We start from the raw sequence: 15209 nt of genomic DNA, 5'->3' as shown, positions 1-15209 counted from the left end.
ATCTTTGTAGTTACTATTTCATGTTCTTAATACCCAATCTTGTTATACTATTTGGATATTAGAAGACTTGGACAAACACAATTGGAGTAAGATTCGCCAGAAAAACACTATGAATCATGATTCATGTGTTTGCTGCGACTTTGATTGTATACGCGTTGATGGTTATACACTTGCCTTTGCAACGACCAAGTATGGCGTGATCCCTCATTTAGGTAGCCTCGTCTGTTTAGAGAACGCTCAACCTCCAACTACTAATGACTTACGTGATCCCAAATCAACACGAGATCTCCCTGTGAACCCGCTAGCTGAAATCAACACAAGACCTCCCTTGGAACTCGCTGAAATGAACAAGACCTCCCTGTGAACTCCCTTGAAAGATGGTAGTGGTCTAACACTTTTTAGATTGTATCGTTGGTTATGTTAATCATATTACTATATTAGTGATCACTATTGTAAGTGCTGTGTGAGTTCGTTTAGCAAGTTAAATGGAAGTGATGGAGAGTAGAAAGAAAGTAGATAGTTGTTTGTATGTTGCTCTGCTAAATCACTACTGATGGTTCTTCGAGGGGGAATCCAGGAAATGCAGGTTGGGGACTTGGGGTTCACCATTCCGAGACAATGAAGGTGTCATACTTGGTGCAGCCATTGGAGGACTAGGTGTTGAAACAAACTTTGTTGTAGAATGCCAACCTATTGCACATAGTCTGGCGAAGGCAATTCAGATGGGGAAGAATTTGGATCATTTCAGCAGTTAAAGCATTCAATTGCAATCGAAGTACACTAGAAGGTTAGAGCAATTTGGAACCGGTACAGGAACCAAGCTGATTGGGTACACATCTCTTCAACTTGGAGAGTAACAAACTTCGGTGCCGATGCATGTGCTCAAAAGGGTGTCTTACTTCCCAAAGGCAATAGGCAATAGCCAATTGTGGAATGGCAGACGAGACTTTCTAGTTGTTGTAGATGACCCAAACCTAAGGATAGAATGACAGACCAGATTTTCTAGTTGCTGTAGAAGACCCAAACCTCACGCACTTTAGGTTCCTGAATTGATATGATCTTGTACGAGTTGGTATGCTTGTAATCATCCCCGAAAATTCTTTGTACGTGTAACATTTTCCTTTACACTTAATACAGTTACCTTCAGCAAAAAGAAGAAGAAAAAAGTTGCTCTGTTAAATCCGAAATGAAGCAAGCTTTCAAGAAGCAAAGGGATCTTGAGCTGAACGACGTTACAATGAGAGGGATATATAATGACTCCAATGGATGAGAAACTACGAGTCTGTAAAATTCAGGACCCAGTACGAATGCATCCTAATTTACCAAACACATTTAAGCTTCCCTTCCTCATTCGTAAAAGCCACCAAACACAAAAGCATCCACTAAATGTTCATAAACAAATGTATCGCCTTGTTGACTCATGTTAACTTCAATTTACTGACTAATTTGTAACGTGAATGCCCTAAAGTTCCAAAACCACAACAGCAACGGAACAAAATCCAAGAAGTTCAATGAATGTGCAAAAGATTAAAAAAAATAAAATAAAATAAAACAACAACAACTAAGCACCACTTCCCGTGAATAGATTTGAACTGACCAACACTTCAGAAATGCTCTATAAGTCTATTATTAGACCTATAATGCAGTCTCAATTAACCACTTTAGAACTTCCTGCTCTTTAATTTGGTATGCTCTCCTTCATAAATTGGAAAGCCATGTGAAGTCTACACATCCAAACTTGTGGAAAATATAAAGAAGAAGACACATTTACCTGTCAATCAGCTACTTTGTCTGGATATGTCACGGTCTTTTAATCAATTTTAAGTAAGTCAATAAAACCAGATGCAAAAAGGAAAGGATAAAGAACAGGAAACTGCTACTGCCCTCATCTCGTTTAATTATCACTCTAAGAGGTAGCGGTGCTAACTTCTTCGGAGGCAGGCGGGGCATATTTTTCCATAAGTCTTGTCAAAGAAGTTTCAAATTTCTTTTCCAACTGCAATTCTTCTTCCATGTGCTTAAGTTTCATCTCAGCTTTCTCATCTTCATGCATCTTAATCAGTATCTCTCTTTCTGCTTCAAAATCTTTGATACCTTTGGTTTGTGATTGTATGAACTTAGCAATCTCCTCCCTCTTATGTTTTTCATCCTCCTGTGTTTTGGAATTTGCAGTTGATTGCTCCATTTTCTTTCTAGCTTCTTGCTGCAGCTCTTCAAAGGCCTTTTCCTTCTCCTCAAGGGCTTTCTGACTAATGCTCATTTGTTCATTAAAAAATTGCTCTTGATAATCCATCTACAGATAATCATTTGAAAAAGTTAAAAAATGGATAGTTCAAAACAAACAAATTGAAAACATAACAGGAAATGAACAAGAAAGCCTAGAAACCAGTAAACTGATGGATTTAATAATGTTAATCCACATTTACAAGACCAAGTGTCCTATATACATGTCCCCCTGTATTACAACACCAAACATATATAGTTGGTATATGTTACTAGACCGAAGGAGATATCTTAAATTTATAATGATCACAAAAATTACCTCTTCCTTGTTCTGCTCATGCTGCAGCTTGGTTCTCTGCCTCACAATTCTATTCTCTTCTGTGGTTTTCCGCAGCTTTGCACTCACCACGCCCAGAGACTCTTCCAGAGCCTTCGAATGCTTCTGCTCTCTAGCAATTTTGTTCTTTAACCAGACCAGCTGTTGGTTATCCTCGCTCATCTGTTTCATTGGCACATCGACCATCTCTTGATACGATCTCATCTCAAATTTCAACTTTGTTTTGCCTGCACAGTGCCTATTGAAATTATCTAAGTCCTCTTTGCGTGCCAAATATCCATATAGTTGGCGCTTCCCACCAGGGTAGAAGAGCACTCTTTTGTTCTCCCAAGCATTTCTGTCAGTTCCTTGACTAGCAAAATGTTTATGCAGGCGTTCTGCATCCTGATAGCCCATTGCGGAGCTCTCAAAGATAAGAATACTCATTCCCCTGTGCCCTTTTGGTCCATAGGAATGCCGAGCTTTGACAGCTTTTCCGTATGCACTGAAGTAATCTAGTAACTCTTGATTACCCATCCCTAACCACTTCTGGTCATTTTCATCCATTTCAAGTTGGGTGTTCATGACAACAATCATTGGAGGCCACACTATCTCCCGATCAGAAACAGTCTTGCGCAGACCTTCCCATTTCCCAAATACTTCACCAGACGGAATCACAGAAGTTCCCCTTCGGTTCATCTCCTCGTCTAACAGTTCCGCAAGTTCGCGGTGGATCTTCACCCTTGTTGATCCTTTAGTTTTGGCATGAGCCACTAAAGGCTGCAGTCCTCTGTACCAATCAATGGCACCTGGACCATTTCTACATGCAGGACAGTGCCGCGGTCTTGATGGTTCATTTAATTCTTCAATAGTCAATTTATCCAAGGCTTCAAAGAAAGCCTTGAACCATCTGTGTTTCTTTCGGGTGTCATGACTCTTGGTGCTCCCGTCAGAGTCAAAATCATCACTCATAACATCATCATCCTCGTCTTCCATGAAATCATCGTCATAATCACTTTCCTGTTGACGAACACCTGAATCAGAACCAGAGTCTTCTTCACCAACAGATTTCTGATCCAGCGTAACAGTGGAGGAACCAGCTCTAGCACCCCATTGCCATCCTTGCTGTAGTGGAGGTTGTATAACAGTAGGTGGTGGCATACTCTCAAAATTTCTGTTATAGTTTTGCACCCCATTTCCTCTCCCATTGCTTCTGTTTGAATCGCCAACTGTGGTCTGCCAAGCACCTCTGGGAGTCTTCCCAGTCCCATCATTACCTGTCATACCAAGTTTTTGCACCACATTTGGCTGGGACCAGGCATTAGGAGTGGAACTCTTGGGACCCCATTGTTTTGCATTACCACCACCTCGGTTCTTTGATTTCTTAATCTCCCAGTTACCATCTTGGCCAGAACTAAGGTTTATGTCAGCCACGTTATGGCTCAGTTGGTTCACATTAACACTGGTGTTACTAGCACCTGAACCTCCAGAAGAATATCCATGGTGAGGGCTAGCAGATTTTCCCTTTGATGATGAATTACCAGCACCAGCAAAGGATGGCTTCTCACCCCCTCTTCTTGAACTCATCTTGGATAGTATGAAGCTCCTGCATCATTGTTTTAGTGCAACCTCCAATTTAACATTCAAGAACAACTAATTGATAATATCCAGAGAAAATGATAGACTACTGATCAACTATAACACACGAGTGATCTAAATAGCATACCAGAAGACATTACAAATACATTAACATAAAAGGTAACATAGTAGGATGAAGCAACCAAGTGATGCCAAAATAAATTATATCAACAAATCCGTCTACAGGGAAAATCTAGTACCAAGGAGCTAAAAAGCTTTTTTTTTGAGAGAGAGAGAGAGAGTTTCCCACTAAAAGGCAAGGTTACTCTCGTCGGATTTGGCCTTCCAATTTCCCTTTTGATTCCCAAGAATTGGGGCGTCCTCTATGTATCCCTCCAAATAGTTGTTTTGTAACATTTCCCCAGTAAAGAAAAGAAAAAAAAAAAAAACGTAAAACAAGCTTTTACTAATACACATTTTTGTCTATCAACTTGAACATGAGATCCCAATAATTCTAAGTTCCTAACAACTGCAAAGCACACAAAGGGAATATGGAAATGGCATACAAAACAAAAAAAAAAAGTCTATAGAATTTAAGGTAACATTGGTTAAGGGAAAGCATGTGAAATAGCAACATACAATTCCTACTCGAAGTTATGCCTACATGGCGTGCACATTTCCAATTAATAAACAAAAACATATTAGAACACAATATGTTGTTAATATAGAAACGCATGGAGATCAATCACTCAGTGAGTGCACCTGGAACACATCGAAAGTTCATTATGTTGAGGATTGGGTATTAACTAGTTCACACCATAACCTAATAGACATGAGACCATGGCTTCAAAATATAACCTATAGTCTGTATATTCCGGGCTGCGCAATACTAATACTCTCGCCCTATACATGTCCAAGAAATTACGACCCATTTAATTATGACTTGAAGTTTATCTAGTCTAAGATATGAAAGCATACACGGAAAATTGATAAAAGAACAGACGCAATTTAAAATATAACAACAAAGGGGCTTCTTTTATGTCATTTTGCAATAAAATGTCACATTTCTTATGTACCATTGTAATCAGAAACAATGTTTCATATTTCGAAGTTAAACGCATTGACTAAGAATAAAAAATAATAAGAAAAAGAAAAAGTAAAAGCGATTTACAGTGGAGTCGATCCTATGACCTTTGAGAGAGTCTGAAATCAGAGGAGAATTTCTCGTTTCGGAAAGGGAAGTGGGGCTACTTTTTAGTGGCAGAAGAAGAAGAAGAAGAAGAAGAAGAAGAGGAGTGAATGAGTGAAAAGGAAAGAGTGTTCGGCATATTAATTCTTTCACTTTAAACTTTTGACTCAATGGACGATATACCGTGTCTGGCACTTTGGCATACCGTGTTCGAAAAGGCATTTTATCGTTAGAGCATCCACTGCGGTGCAGCAAATGGTGCACCTAACTGAGTGAATGCCGTCAACTTTTGGGTCTCATATACCTGTTGTAAACGCTCCAACACGGCTCGTGACTATGGCAGCACTCAAATCCGCTTAAAGCAAGGATGCCCTGTAGGGTTACAATCTCGAAAGATGAAAGAAAAACATAGCGTTATTGAGGGTATGACTACAAATAATGTTTTTGATAAGAATTATTGGACATCAAAACTCACTTGCACTCTAGCAAATGACACTATGCAAGACTCCCAGGCTGAGAGAGAGCCGCGCTTATTAGGACACAATCTCGTTATTACCAATTATCTCATAATAATATATCTTTTTTAGAGATGATATGATTCATCCAAGAACCAGGAGATCTCTATTAATGCCCTATGTGGAGAATTATGGTATTGGAATGATGACCAAATAGATGATGTGTCATATGCAATTGCTACTAAGCTTAGGAATTTAGATCACAAAAATTCTATATGAACAAACAATTGTGAACAAATTGACGTGGCAGTGCAACATTCATGTTGCAGTGGAAGTTGACAGTGCGATATGATAGTGCAACACCTATGTTGCAGAGGTAAATAGTGGAATTTGATAGTGCAACATCTATGTTGCAGAGTTAGATTTGATAGTGTAACACCCATATTGTAAAGGTAAACAGTGGGATTCGATAGTGTAACATCCATGTTGCAGTGAGATTTGATAATGCAACACCCATGTTGCATAGGTAAGTAGTGCGATTTGACATTGCAACATTCATGTTACAGTCATTGTCACCAAGTACAGTACGGGTTTAAAACGGTGTACTTGAAAAAAACTTAGTTCGTGTTTTAAACGGAACGTCTCGGGAAAAAAACGGAAAAAAAAACGTAAAAAAACGTGGGGCATAAAAAACGGGTTTAAAACGTATAATACGTATAATACGTAAAAAAAACGGTAAAAACCGATGATAAATAATATAATAGATAAAGAGTTTGATTTTCTATAAAAGTGGAAAAAAAAATAGACATATAAAATAAAAATAATAATAATACAAATGAAAGAAAATTCAAATACATGAAAATATCAAATTATCATTACTCATCCAAATACTATAAGTTTTAGATTCAGTGCCAAAACACTACTCAAAATAAGATACTACTAATTACCAACCATAATGGCATAATTAAGTACTACAAATAAGTTAATAACTTTAAAATTTTCAATTAATTATTAATAGTCCAAAGCAAAATAGAACGGTCTCAATAAGTCAATCTAACGCCCACTCTTCAAAAAGGTAAACTCCAAAATCCTTTTCTTTTCTAGCGTTTAAAAAAAAAAAAAAAAAAAAAAAAGTTTTAAACGGAGATTTTCAAAATCTCGGGTTTTAAACGCTTTTAAGTTTAAAACGGGTTTAAAACGCTTAAAACGCGCTTTTTGAAAACCCGGGTTTTAAACTGGAACCAGATGCCTTGGCAATATCTCGGGTTTTAAACGCGTTTTTTTCAAAAAAACGCCGTATTTGGTGACAATGGTTACAGTGAGATTTGATAGTGCAATATCCATATTGCATAAGTAAACAGTGCAACATAGCAATGAGAGTTGACACTACAACATCCATGTGGCAATGGTAATTGACACTGCTACATGAATGTTACACTGCCACGTCAGTTTGGTCAGAATAGTTTGTTCAAAGTTGTTTGTTCATATAAAACAACTCTTTAGATCATGAGCTAGCTTTGTGGAGGACATATATTGTCATCAATAAATTCGCAACACGTGTCATTGCCATTGATCATATCTTAAGACTAACTTATTGGGTAGAGCAATAATAGCTATCAATGCAATATTAAATATCATTAATGAATAGAGCACCAAAAGTGGGGGAAGAATTCTATATATTTCCTCTCTACTCTCTAAACAAGGGAGGAGAATCCGATGCTTCTTCTCCACTCTCCTCCATCTTCTCTGTTCGCCATCGATTATAGAATCCAAACAATGAACTACGTTTGACTTGATTCTAAGTCGTCAACGAACTGGATACGTAGGCAGTTCGATCCTTCGAACTCAGTCGTAACATCATTCTCCTCAAAATTCCTACACATGTAAAGTTCGCCCAAAAAGAACTTTTATATTGGCGCCGTCTGCGGGTCGAAGTTCTTGAGAAAACTACATTCTTCACTCGTTATTCTCAAACCCACAAAGCATGGATAAAAAACCACACTTGAATTTTTCACAGTTAACATACTGAATACAATAATATTTCAAGGGTTATATGTGAATAGCCCGAAGCAAAGCGTCTCATGATCATGATAAGTTTCTCCATTTCTCTGTTGTTTATACAAAAATGTCAACTTTGAAATACAAGCTAGGTCGCTAATGTGAGAAATCCTTGTCTGATATCGTGGTTTTAATCCCAGCCATAAGCATATTCAGGATCATAACCTATTCTAGCTAGCAGTCACAAGATTATTTTGTGACCCATTTATTATTAATTGTGAAGTCATTATATTCTCTGTATTCCACTTTGACTTAAGACCGCTCCCACCTTCAAATTATATATAGAGATACCAATATAGTATATACCATACAGTTCATCAAGGTCACTTTGAATCTTGATAAGCACCGACCTACTATCTCGCAAGAGTACGTATTATTGATCTCTTTGGGCTTTGAGCGACCTAAGTTCTTGCTCCACCACATCTTGAAGTTATATTTTCTTGTTAGCAGAATATCTTTCGTATTTATGTTATTTCCAACGTACAAATCTTGATACTTTTTATTAGCAATTATCTTTGAATGCTAACATACATTATGTTCAACGGCCTGTCCATTACACACCTACACCAATTACTATAATTAATTGGATGGTCATGCTAATAACATACACCAGACCACATGGAGCACCGTTACATCAAGATTCTAATTAACATTGTAGGCGAGCTCTACGCCATTGAATAGCAGTTACATACCAGCTATCTATTTATACAGCATGTCTGGTTCACTGACAAGTTCAGTTACAGAGATCGGCATGACTCGCGTTCTTAATAGGCCAAGTCATTTGATTGGCTCTACTAAACTGATTCAAACAACCAATTTAGTCCCTCGATGTCTACCATCTGAATGGATAAAAAAATTATCTTGCTATGCATTTCTAAAATTTGATCCCATGCGGAATCGTCTAATTTTTCATTTAGACTTGGTTCTACATATCGCCAAAAAACATTACAACTCCAAGCCGCAAAAGCGCAATCAAGAGATACAATTCTCTACACAGTACCTACAGGTGGAAAAAACGGGCAAAGAAAGGGATGATTCGTTTATGAGTTTCCAATTACAAGTCTTGGTCATTTCCTCTGTCCACGAGAAGTATCGACTCAAATTACCGGCGACCATGCATCCCTTGCATACAAGAGATCGACAAGCTCAACTTCAGGATACTTGAACACTCGGTTCAATTTCTTATGCCAAACTGTTAAAAGGTTTATAAGTTTATTACAATCCAAGCTTGGGGCTACAACAGTTTGGACGACCATACATTGATAATTTGACAAGGCACTGTAATGGAGTAATATCCTCATTAAAGAATATTAAGCATGCGTTAAGCATAAGTAGAGATCGCTGCGCAATCAGGACATCGTCCTCCAAGATCGACTCGCGAGCAGCTCGCTTTATGTAGGTGGTACACTCCAGCTTGCTCAAGAACGTTCCAAGAAGACTGAACGACCTAGAGCGGAACGCTTCGAATAAAGACATTTTCCTTAATCCAAGGGTAATCATTACCAAAGCCATATCTGTACTTCTAATTACCAGGAATTATGAACTACTGCACCCACTCCCAATGATTACCGCCTTCCTACCATAACCAACCTAACACTCATTCGTAATCTCCACCCTACATATGTATAAGGGAGTACACGTGTCTTGAAAATCAACACTCTCTTGTGTCTATAAATACCACCTACATGAACTACGTCAAACCTGATTCTTCTCTCCTCCCAGAATCAAGAGAAGATACGTAGGCAGCTCGCTATTTAGCGAACTCGGTCTTTCCCAAATCCAATCCTCTTCTTCTTCCTCCTGTATATGTAAGGGAAAAACACTCCTTTACATTGGCGCCGTCTGTGGTCTCGATTACTTGAGACACTAATTTCACACAAATCAAAACTCAAAAATGAAAATTCTCAAGCCCACGAAGCATGGCAAGCCTCGAAGCTCAAGTTCAAAGCCTCGCGAACTAGCTAGGTTTGACCAATGAGAGCATTTCCTTGCTCCGGCAGGAAAATGCTGCTCTTCGTGCACAAGTAGACGCACAACAACAACCAGCTGGGAACGTTGCTGAGAACGGCATTAATGAAGTTAATCAGCAAATTAACGAACTATCGCAAAGAGTTGGTCAAAGCGCAGTGAGAAAAGACGCAACCCATATCGTCTAGAAAATGCTCAAGACGTACCGTGCATCGCCATTCACCATGGTGGTACTAAATAAACCCTCTCCTCAGGATTTCGTTCAGCCACGATTTCCGATGTACGACGGCAGCACATGCCCTGGGAAACATGTGGCTTGTTATATCCAAAGTTTGGCATTATATAGTGCACCAGAGTTCGATCATCTCCACTGTCGCTTGTTCCCTGCCAGTCTCAAGGATGGAGCACTCGATTGGTTCTTCTCACTTGAGCCAGACTCGATAAAGACCTTCGAGCAACCTACCGATTCATTTGCTAGCCAGTATGTGCATAATGACGAAAAGAAAGTCGATCTAGACTTCATTTGTTCTCACTTGGCGAAGACGAAACAATTTGTGAATTTTTAGGTCGGTTCAAAGCCGAACTACTGTGCATGGAAGCAGGATTGAAAGAGTCTTTCGCCACCTTGGCATTTTACAAAGCTTGTCGTGTGCGCAACACGACACTCGCCAGATCGCTGATGAAAGAGCGTCCCGAGACTTTATCTGAGCTATACGCTCGAGTCGACAAGTATATAAAGTTGCAAGAAGGCCTGAAGCGTCAAGGTCTACCAGAAGAAGATGAGGTCGCAGCAATATCAGATGACCCACCAGTCTCCAAAAAGCGCCCCCGACAGCAAGAGAGGAAGCCGAGTAACAGAATGAATAACAATCGCGAGCTCACCGTCCTGACACGCTCGCCTAGTTACATCCTAGAAAAGATCAAGCGAGATTCATATTTCCGACCTGATGTGTGGCAACCAGTGGACCGACCTGACAAACCGTACTGCGTATTTCACCGAGCCAAATGTCACGAGACTGATGCATGATGGGGGCTAAAACACTACCTCCAAGATCTTATCGAAGCAAGGCATATCAAACAGTATACTAACATAGCCGATGGTGACTTACGCCATAAACTCATGGCTCGCCAAGTGCGCAGTAGATCCCCACCTCGCCAGAACCATCACAAGGTTCAAGCTCGTTCCCGCAGCAGAGGACGTCCCCGAGACCGTGACCGTTCTCGCCATGAACACCGACAACACTCATTAGATCGCGACAACGCCAGAACTATTCATATGATCACTTTCCCAGATGATTCTGTGACATCTTCCAAAGAGAAACGCAGGCGTGTCGGCACCCTTCAAGAAGTTTATCATTTTTCTTCACAAGCATCACACGCTCCGCGAATTTCAGGTTGCAACACAGGGGATATTACGTTTACCGAGGCCGACCTTAACAAGGTTTTCCTCCCACACAACGATGCACTTGTTGTCCATGTCAAGATCAGCGACTGGACAGTCAAACGCGTCCTGATAGACCCGGGCAGTTCGTTCGACATCATGTTCTATTATACAATTTAAGAAATGAACTTACCTAAGTCAGTCTTTATAGATTGCTCCTCTTTATGGGTTTAATGGCTCCAGGGCCGACCCAATCGGCGATATCATACTCCCAGTTTCAGTGGGATCTAGAGAGGACAAAGTCAGCTTCAATACACGCTTCAGCGTTCTAGACATCAAGTCGTCCTATAATGCTATCCTAGGGCGACGCTGGATTCACAAAATGCAAGCTATACCATCCACACTGCATCAAGTTCTCCGCTTCCCAGGACCAAGAGGCATGATGGAGCTTCGAAGCAAACAACTTGAAGCTTATCATTGTAATCAAATCCTTTCTGCAAACAAGACCACTGACCTGCATACTCACACAAGGAACGATCCCACCAGTTATACAGTGGCCAAAGACCTGGTTGCTGAGGTCAGAGCCAAAGCATCAAAGCAACACGCTTGGGGCTCCAGCAAGAAGGTTTAGTCGTCTGTTTCGACTCCAGAAGTTAATCCAGTCATTGTCGCTCCACCAGGTCGGATCCCAGAAGTTATATCAGTTGTTGTCAATCCAGCAGTCAAGACCCCATAAGGCACATCTGCTGTTGTTGTTCTACCAGTTAGCACATTAGAAGTCGCACCGTCATGTGTCGAGCAACAAATATCAATCCTGAAGGTTACTCCAGAATTTGTTGTCATAACCACAGAGGCCATTCCAGCCCCTGTTGTCCTCACCACAGATATCGCTCCAGCTCGTGCGACCAATTCCACTCTCCCTCAGATCGATAAAGTATCCCCATCTGAGGAAGCATCCATACCAAAGACAACATCTCAACAGGCAGATAAAGAGAAAGTGAACCTAGGAACCGAAGATGATCCCAAGTTCGTATATGTAGGGGCTAACCTTGACCCCACACTCAAGGCCTAGCTTGTAAACTTTTTGGCCATGAATAAAGATGTTTTCGCTTGGTCGTATGTCGATGTGCCTGGAATAGATCCTAATGTTGTGTGTCATAGACTAAATGTGAACCCTAATGCCAGACCAGTTCGACAACGACCTAGACAACTCTCCCTGCGATTCCAGGAAGCCATCAATGATGAAGTCGAAAAACTTAAGCAAGTCGGGTTCATTAGAAAAGTAGACTATCCAGACTAGATCGCTAACATCGTCGCAGTTCCAAAAAAGAACGACACAATTCGTCTTTGCGTCGACTTCACGAACGTTAATCAGGAAGCACCAAAGGATAGCTTCCCCTACCTCGCATAGACCGACTTGTCGATCAGACGTGTGGCCATGAGCTCCTCTATTTCATGGACGCGTACAGTGAATACAACCAAATCTCACTCGCTGAAGAGGATCAAGAAAAAACATCACTTATCACAAAACAAGGAATCTATTGTTACAACGTCCTCCCCTTCGGACTTAAGAACGCTGGCGTAACGTACCAGTGTCTCGACACCGACATGTTCCAAGACATGTTAGGTGACACCATGGAAGTCTACATTGACTACATGGTCGTCAAAAGCAAGAAAGAGGAAAACCACTTCACTCATCTCGAGAAAGCGTTCTCCAGGTTGCGCCAAACTCGAATGAAGCTTAATCCTGAGAAGTGTCTCTTTGGAGCGTCCTCCGGGAAGTTCCTTGGATACCAAGTATCACAAAGAGGGATCGAAGCTAATCCATACCAAATCCGAGTGTTCTTGGACATGCCTGATCCCCAGACAAAGAAGGAAATTAAGAAGTTGTCTGGAATGGTCGAGGCACTTAACCGATTTATATCAAGGGCATCAGATAAGTGCCGACTTTTCTTGCAACTTCTCAAAAAGGGAGAGCAGTTTTCGTGGAACGATCAATGCCACCAAGCGTTCTCCACCCTCAAAGAGTACCTGACTACACCCCCCGTCCTGGCCAAGCCTAAGGATGGCGAAACGCTGGGGCTATATTTGGCGGTATCAGACTTTGCCATTAGCTCGGTTCTTTTCAAAGAAGAAAACAACTCCGAGAAACCGATCTACTTTACAAGTAAAACGCTCACTCCAGCTAAGAAAAATTATTCATACATTGAAAGAGCAGTACTCGCATTGTTATACTCGGCAAGAAAGTTCAGGCCCTACTTCCAAGCACATCCAATCAAGATTCTCACCGACCTACCTTTGAAGAAAATTCTTCACAAAGAAAACAAGACAACTCGCATGGCAGTATGGGCCGAAGAGCTCGGAGAACACCACATGGAGTTCGTCCCTCGCACTTCACAGAAAGGGCAGGTCGTGGCTGATTTCCTAGCAGATTTCCCTGTCGATGACCCAAATTGGGAACCAAAAGCAGAGGTCGTACCCACAAAGGAAGCCGCCAAATCAATATGGTCTCTTTTTGTCGATGGTTCTAGTAACCCTGGAGGAAGTGGGGTCGGCATCGTCTTAGCATCCCCAGAGGGAGCCATGGTCGAGAAATCAGTTCACATTGACTTCGCGACCTCTAACAATGAAGCTGAGTACGAAGCGTTAATAATGGAACTTCGCATGGTGATGCAGCTCGGTGTCAAGGAGCTTCAGGTCTTTAGTGACTCGCAACTGGTTGTTCGCCAGATTGCAAAAGAATACACTACCCATGAAGGTAACCTTGCTAAATACCTTCAAGTCGTTAATCAGTTACTTCTTTCTTTCAAAAGAGTCACGATACACTACTTCCTGCGTGACGAGAACCATCACGCAGACAGTTTAGCTTATTTGGCCACTCAAACACCGAGCTGCGCCCCTAGACAATTACTCATTGAAGTAGTTGATCGACCTGCTTATTAAGTAGACCAGGTATTAGAAATCAGTGACCTATGCCCGCTCTCTGCCAATCAAATGAGCCAAACATGGATGCAGCCCATCATTGAATACATCCAACACAGCACACTCTCAGACGAGCGTACCAAGGTAAAGCAAATCCCATATCAAGCGCGCCGTTACTGTATGCTCAATAACAAGTTGTTTAGAAAGTCCGCTTGCAGCCCTCACTTGAGGTGCGTAAGCCCAGAACAAGGCCAACAAATTTTTGCTGAGATTCATGAAGGAGAGTGTGGAAACCATGCAGGAGGTCGCTCTTTGGCTCACAAAGCGATCTCCCAGGGATACTTTTGGCCTCGCATGCAGATCGACGCCAAAGCATATGTACTCAAGTGCGTCAAATGCCAGACCTTTGGCCACAACATCATACAACCAGCTCGTGAGTTGATTAGCATTGCGATCCCTTGGCCATTTCATATGTGGGGCATGGACATCATGGGACCATTCATCCCATAGAAAAGTACTGGATTCCGCTTCGTCTTAGCTGCAACTGACTATTTCACTAAATGGGTCGAAGCTATTCCACTCGCAAATGTCAAAGAATCACATGTCAGAAACTTCATCTGGACTCATATCATCACCAGATTTGGTTTGCCGTACACACTGGTGATGGACAATGGCTCACAGTTTAAGGGCAAAATGGTCAAATAATTTCTGGCCAAGTGGAAGATAGTTCATGCATTTTCTACTCCCCAGTACGCACAAAGTAATAGTCAAGCTGAGGCCAGCAACAAAGCAATCTTAGAAAATTTGAAGAAAAAGAATGAGAAAACCAAAAGCCAATAGCCAAATCAGCTAGAAAACATTTTGTGGGCTCACCGCACCACAACTCGCATAAGTACAGGCGAATCGCCATTCTCTTTGTGTTACGACACAGAAGCCGTTATTCCAACCGAGCTGACAGTCACTACTACTCGGTCTTAGCATGAGAGGTCGATCTGCTGGAAGAACGACGCAACCTAGCCGCCATCAGAGTAACATCCTATCAGCAAATTCTGAAGAAGTCCTACAACAAGCGAGTGCATCCTCGATCTTTTCAACCCGACAATCTAGTTTTGAAAAAGA

General features: G+C 41.2%; 1 protein-coding gene across 2 annotated transcripts; it reads right to left on the bottom strand.

Annotated features, from left to right (window-relative positions):
• Positions 1-1562: 1562 nt before the first annotated feature.
• LOC147508928 (protein SUPPRESSOR OF GENE SILENCING 3 homolog) lies at positions 1563-5457 on the bottom strand. 2 transcript variants are annotated; one of them, XM_086601272.1, is made up of 3 exons: positions 5309-5457; positions 2543-4145; positions 1563-2293 (listed from the first exon to the last, which is right to left on the bottom strand). In XM_086601272.1, the coding sequence occupies exons 2-3, from the start codon at positions 4124-4126 to the stop codon at positions 1907-1909; spliced, it is 1971 nt and encodes a 656-aa protein (XP_086457398.1). In that variant the 5' UTR covers positions 4127-4145; positions 5309-5457; the 3' UTR covers positions 1563-1906. The 2 variants fall into 2 exon arrangements, with proteins under 2 accessions (XP_086457398.1, XP_086457397.1); XM_086601271.1 differs by having other exon boundaries at positions 5289-5445.
• Between the last annotated feature and the right edge of the window lie 9752 nt (positions 5458-15209).

This window comes from Coptis chinensis, chromosome 3, assembly GCF_015680905.1.
Source record: "Coptis chinensis isolate HL-2020 chromosome 3, ASM1568090v1, whole genome shotgun sequence".
Lineage (NCBI taxonomy): Eukaryota > Viridiplantae > Streptophyta > Magnoliopsida > Ranunculales > Ranunculaceae > Coptis > Coptis chinensis.
The sequence above is the reverse complement of the archived record's forward strand: the minus strand, read 5'-3'. Positions and strand labels throughout refer to the sequence as shown.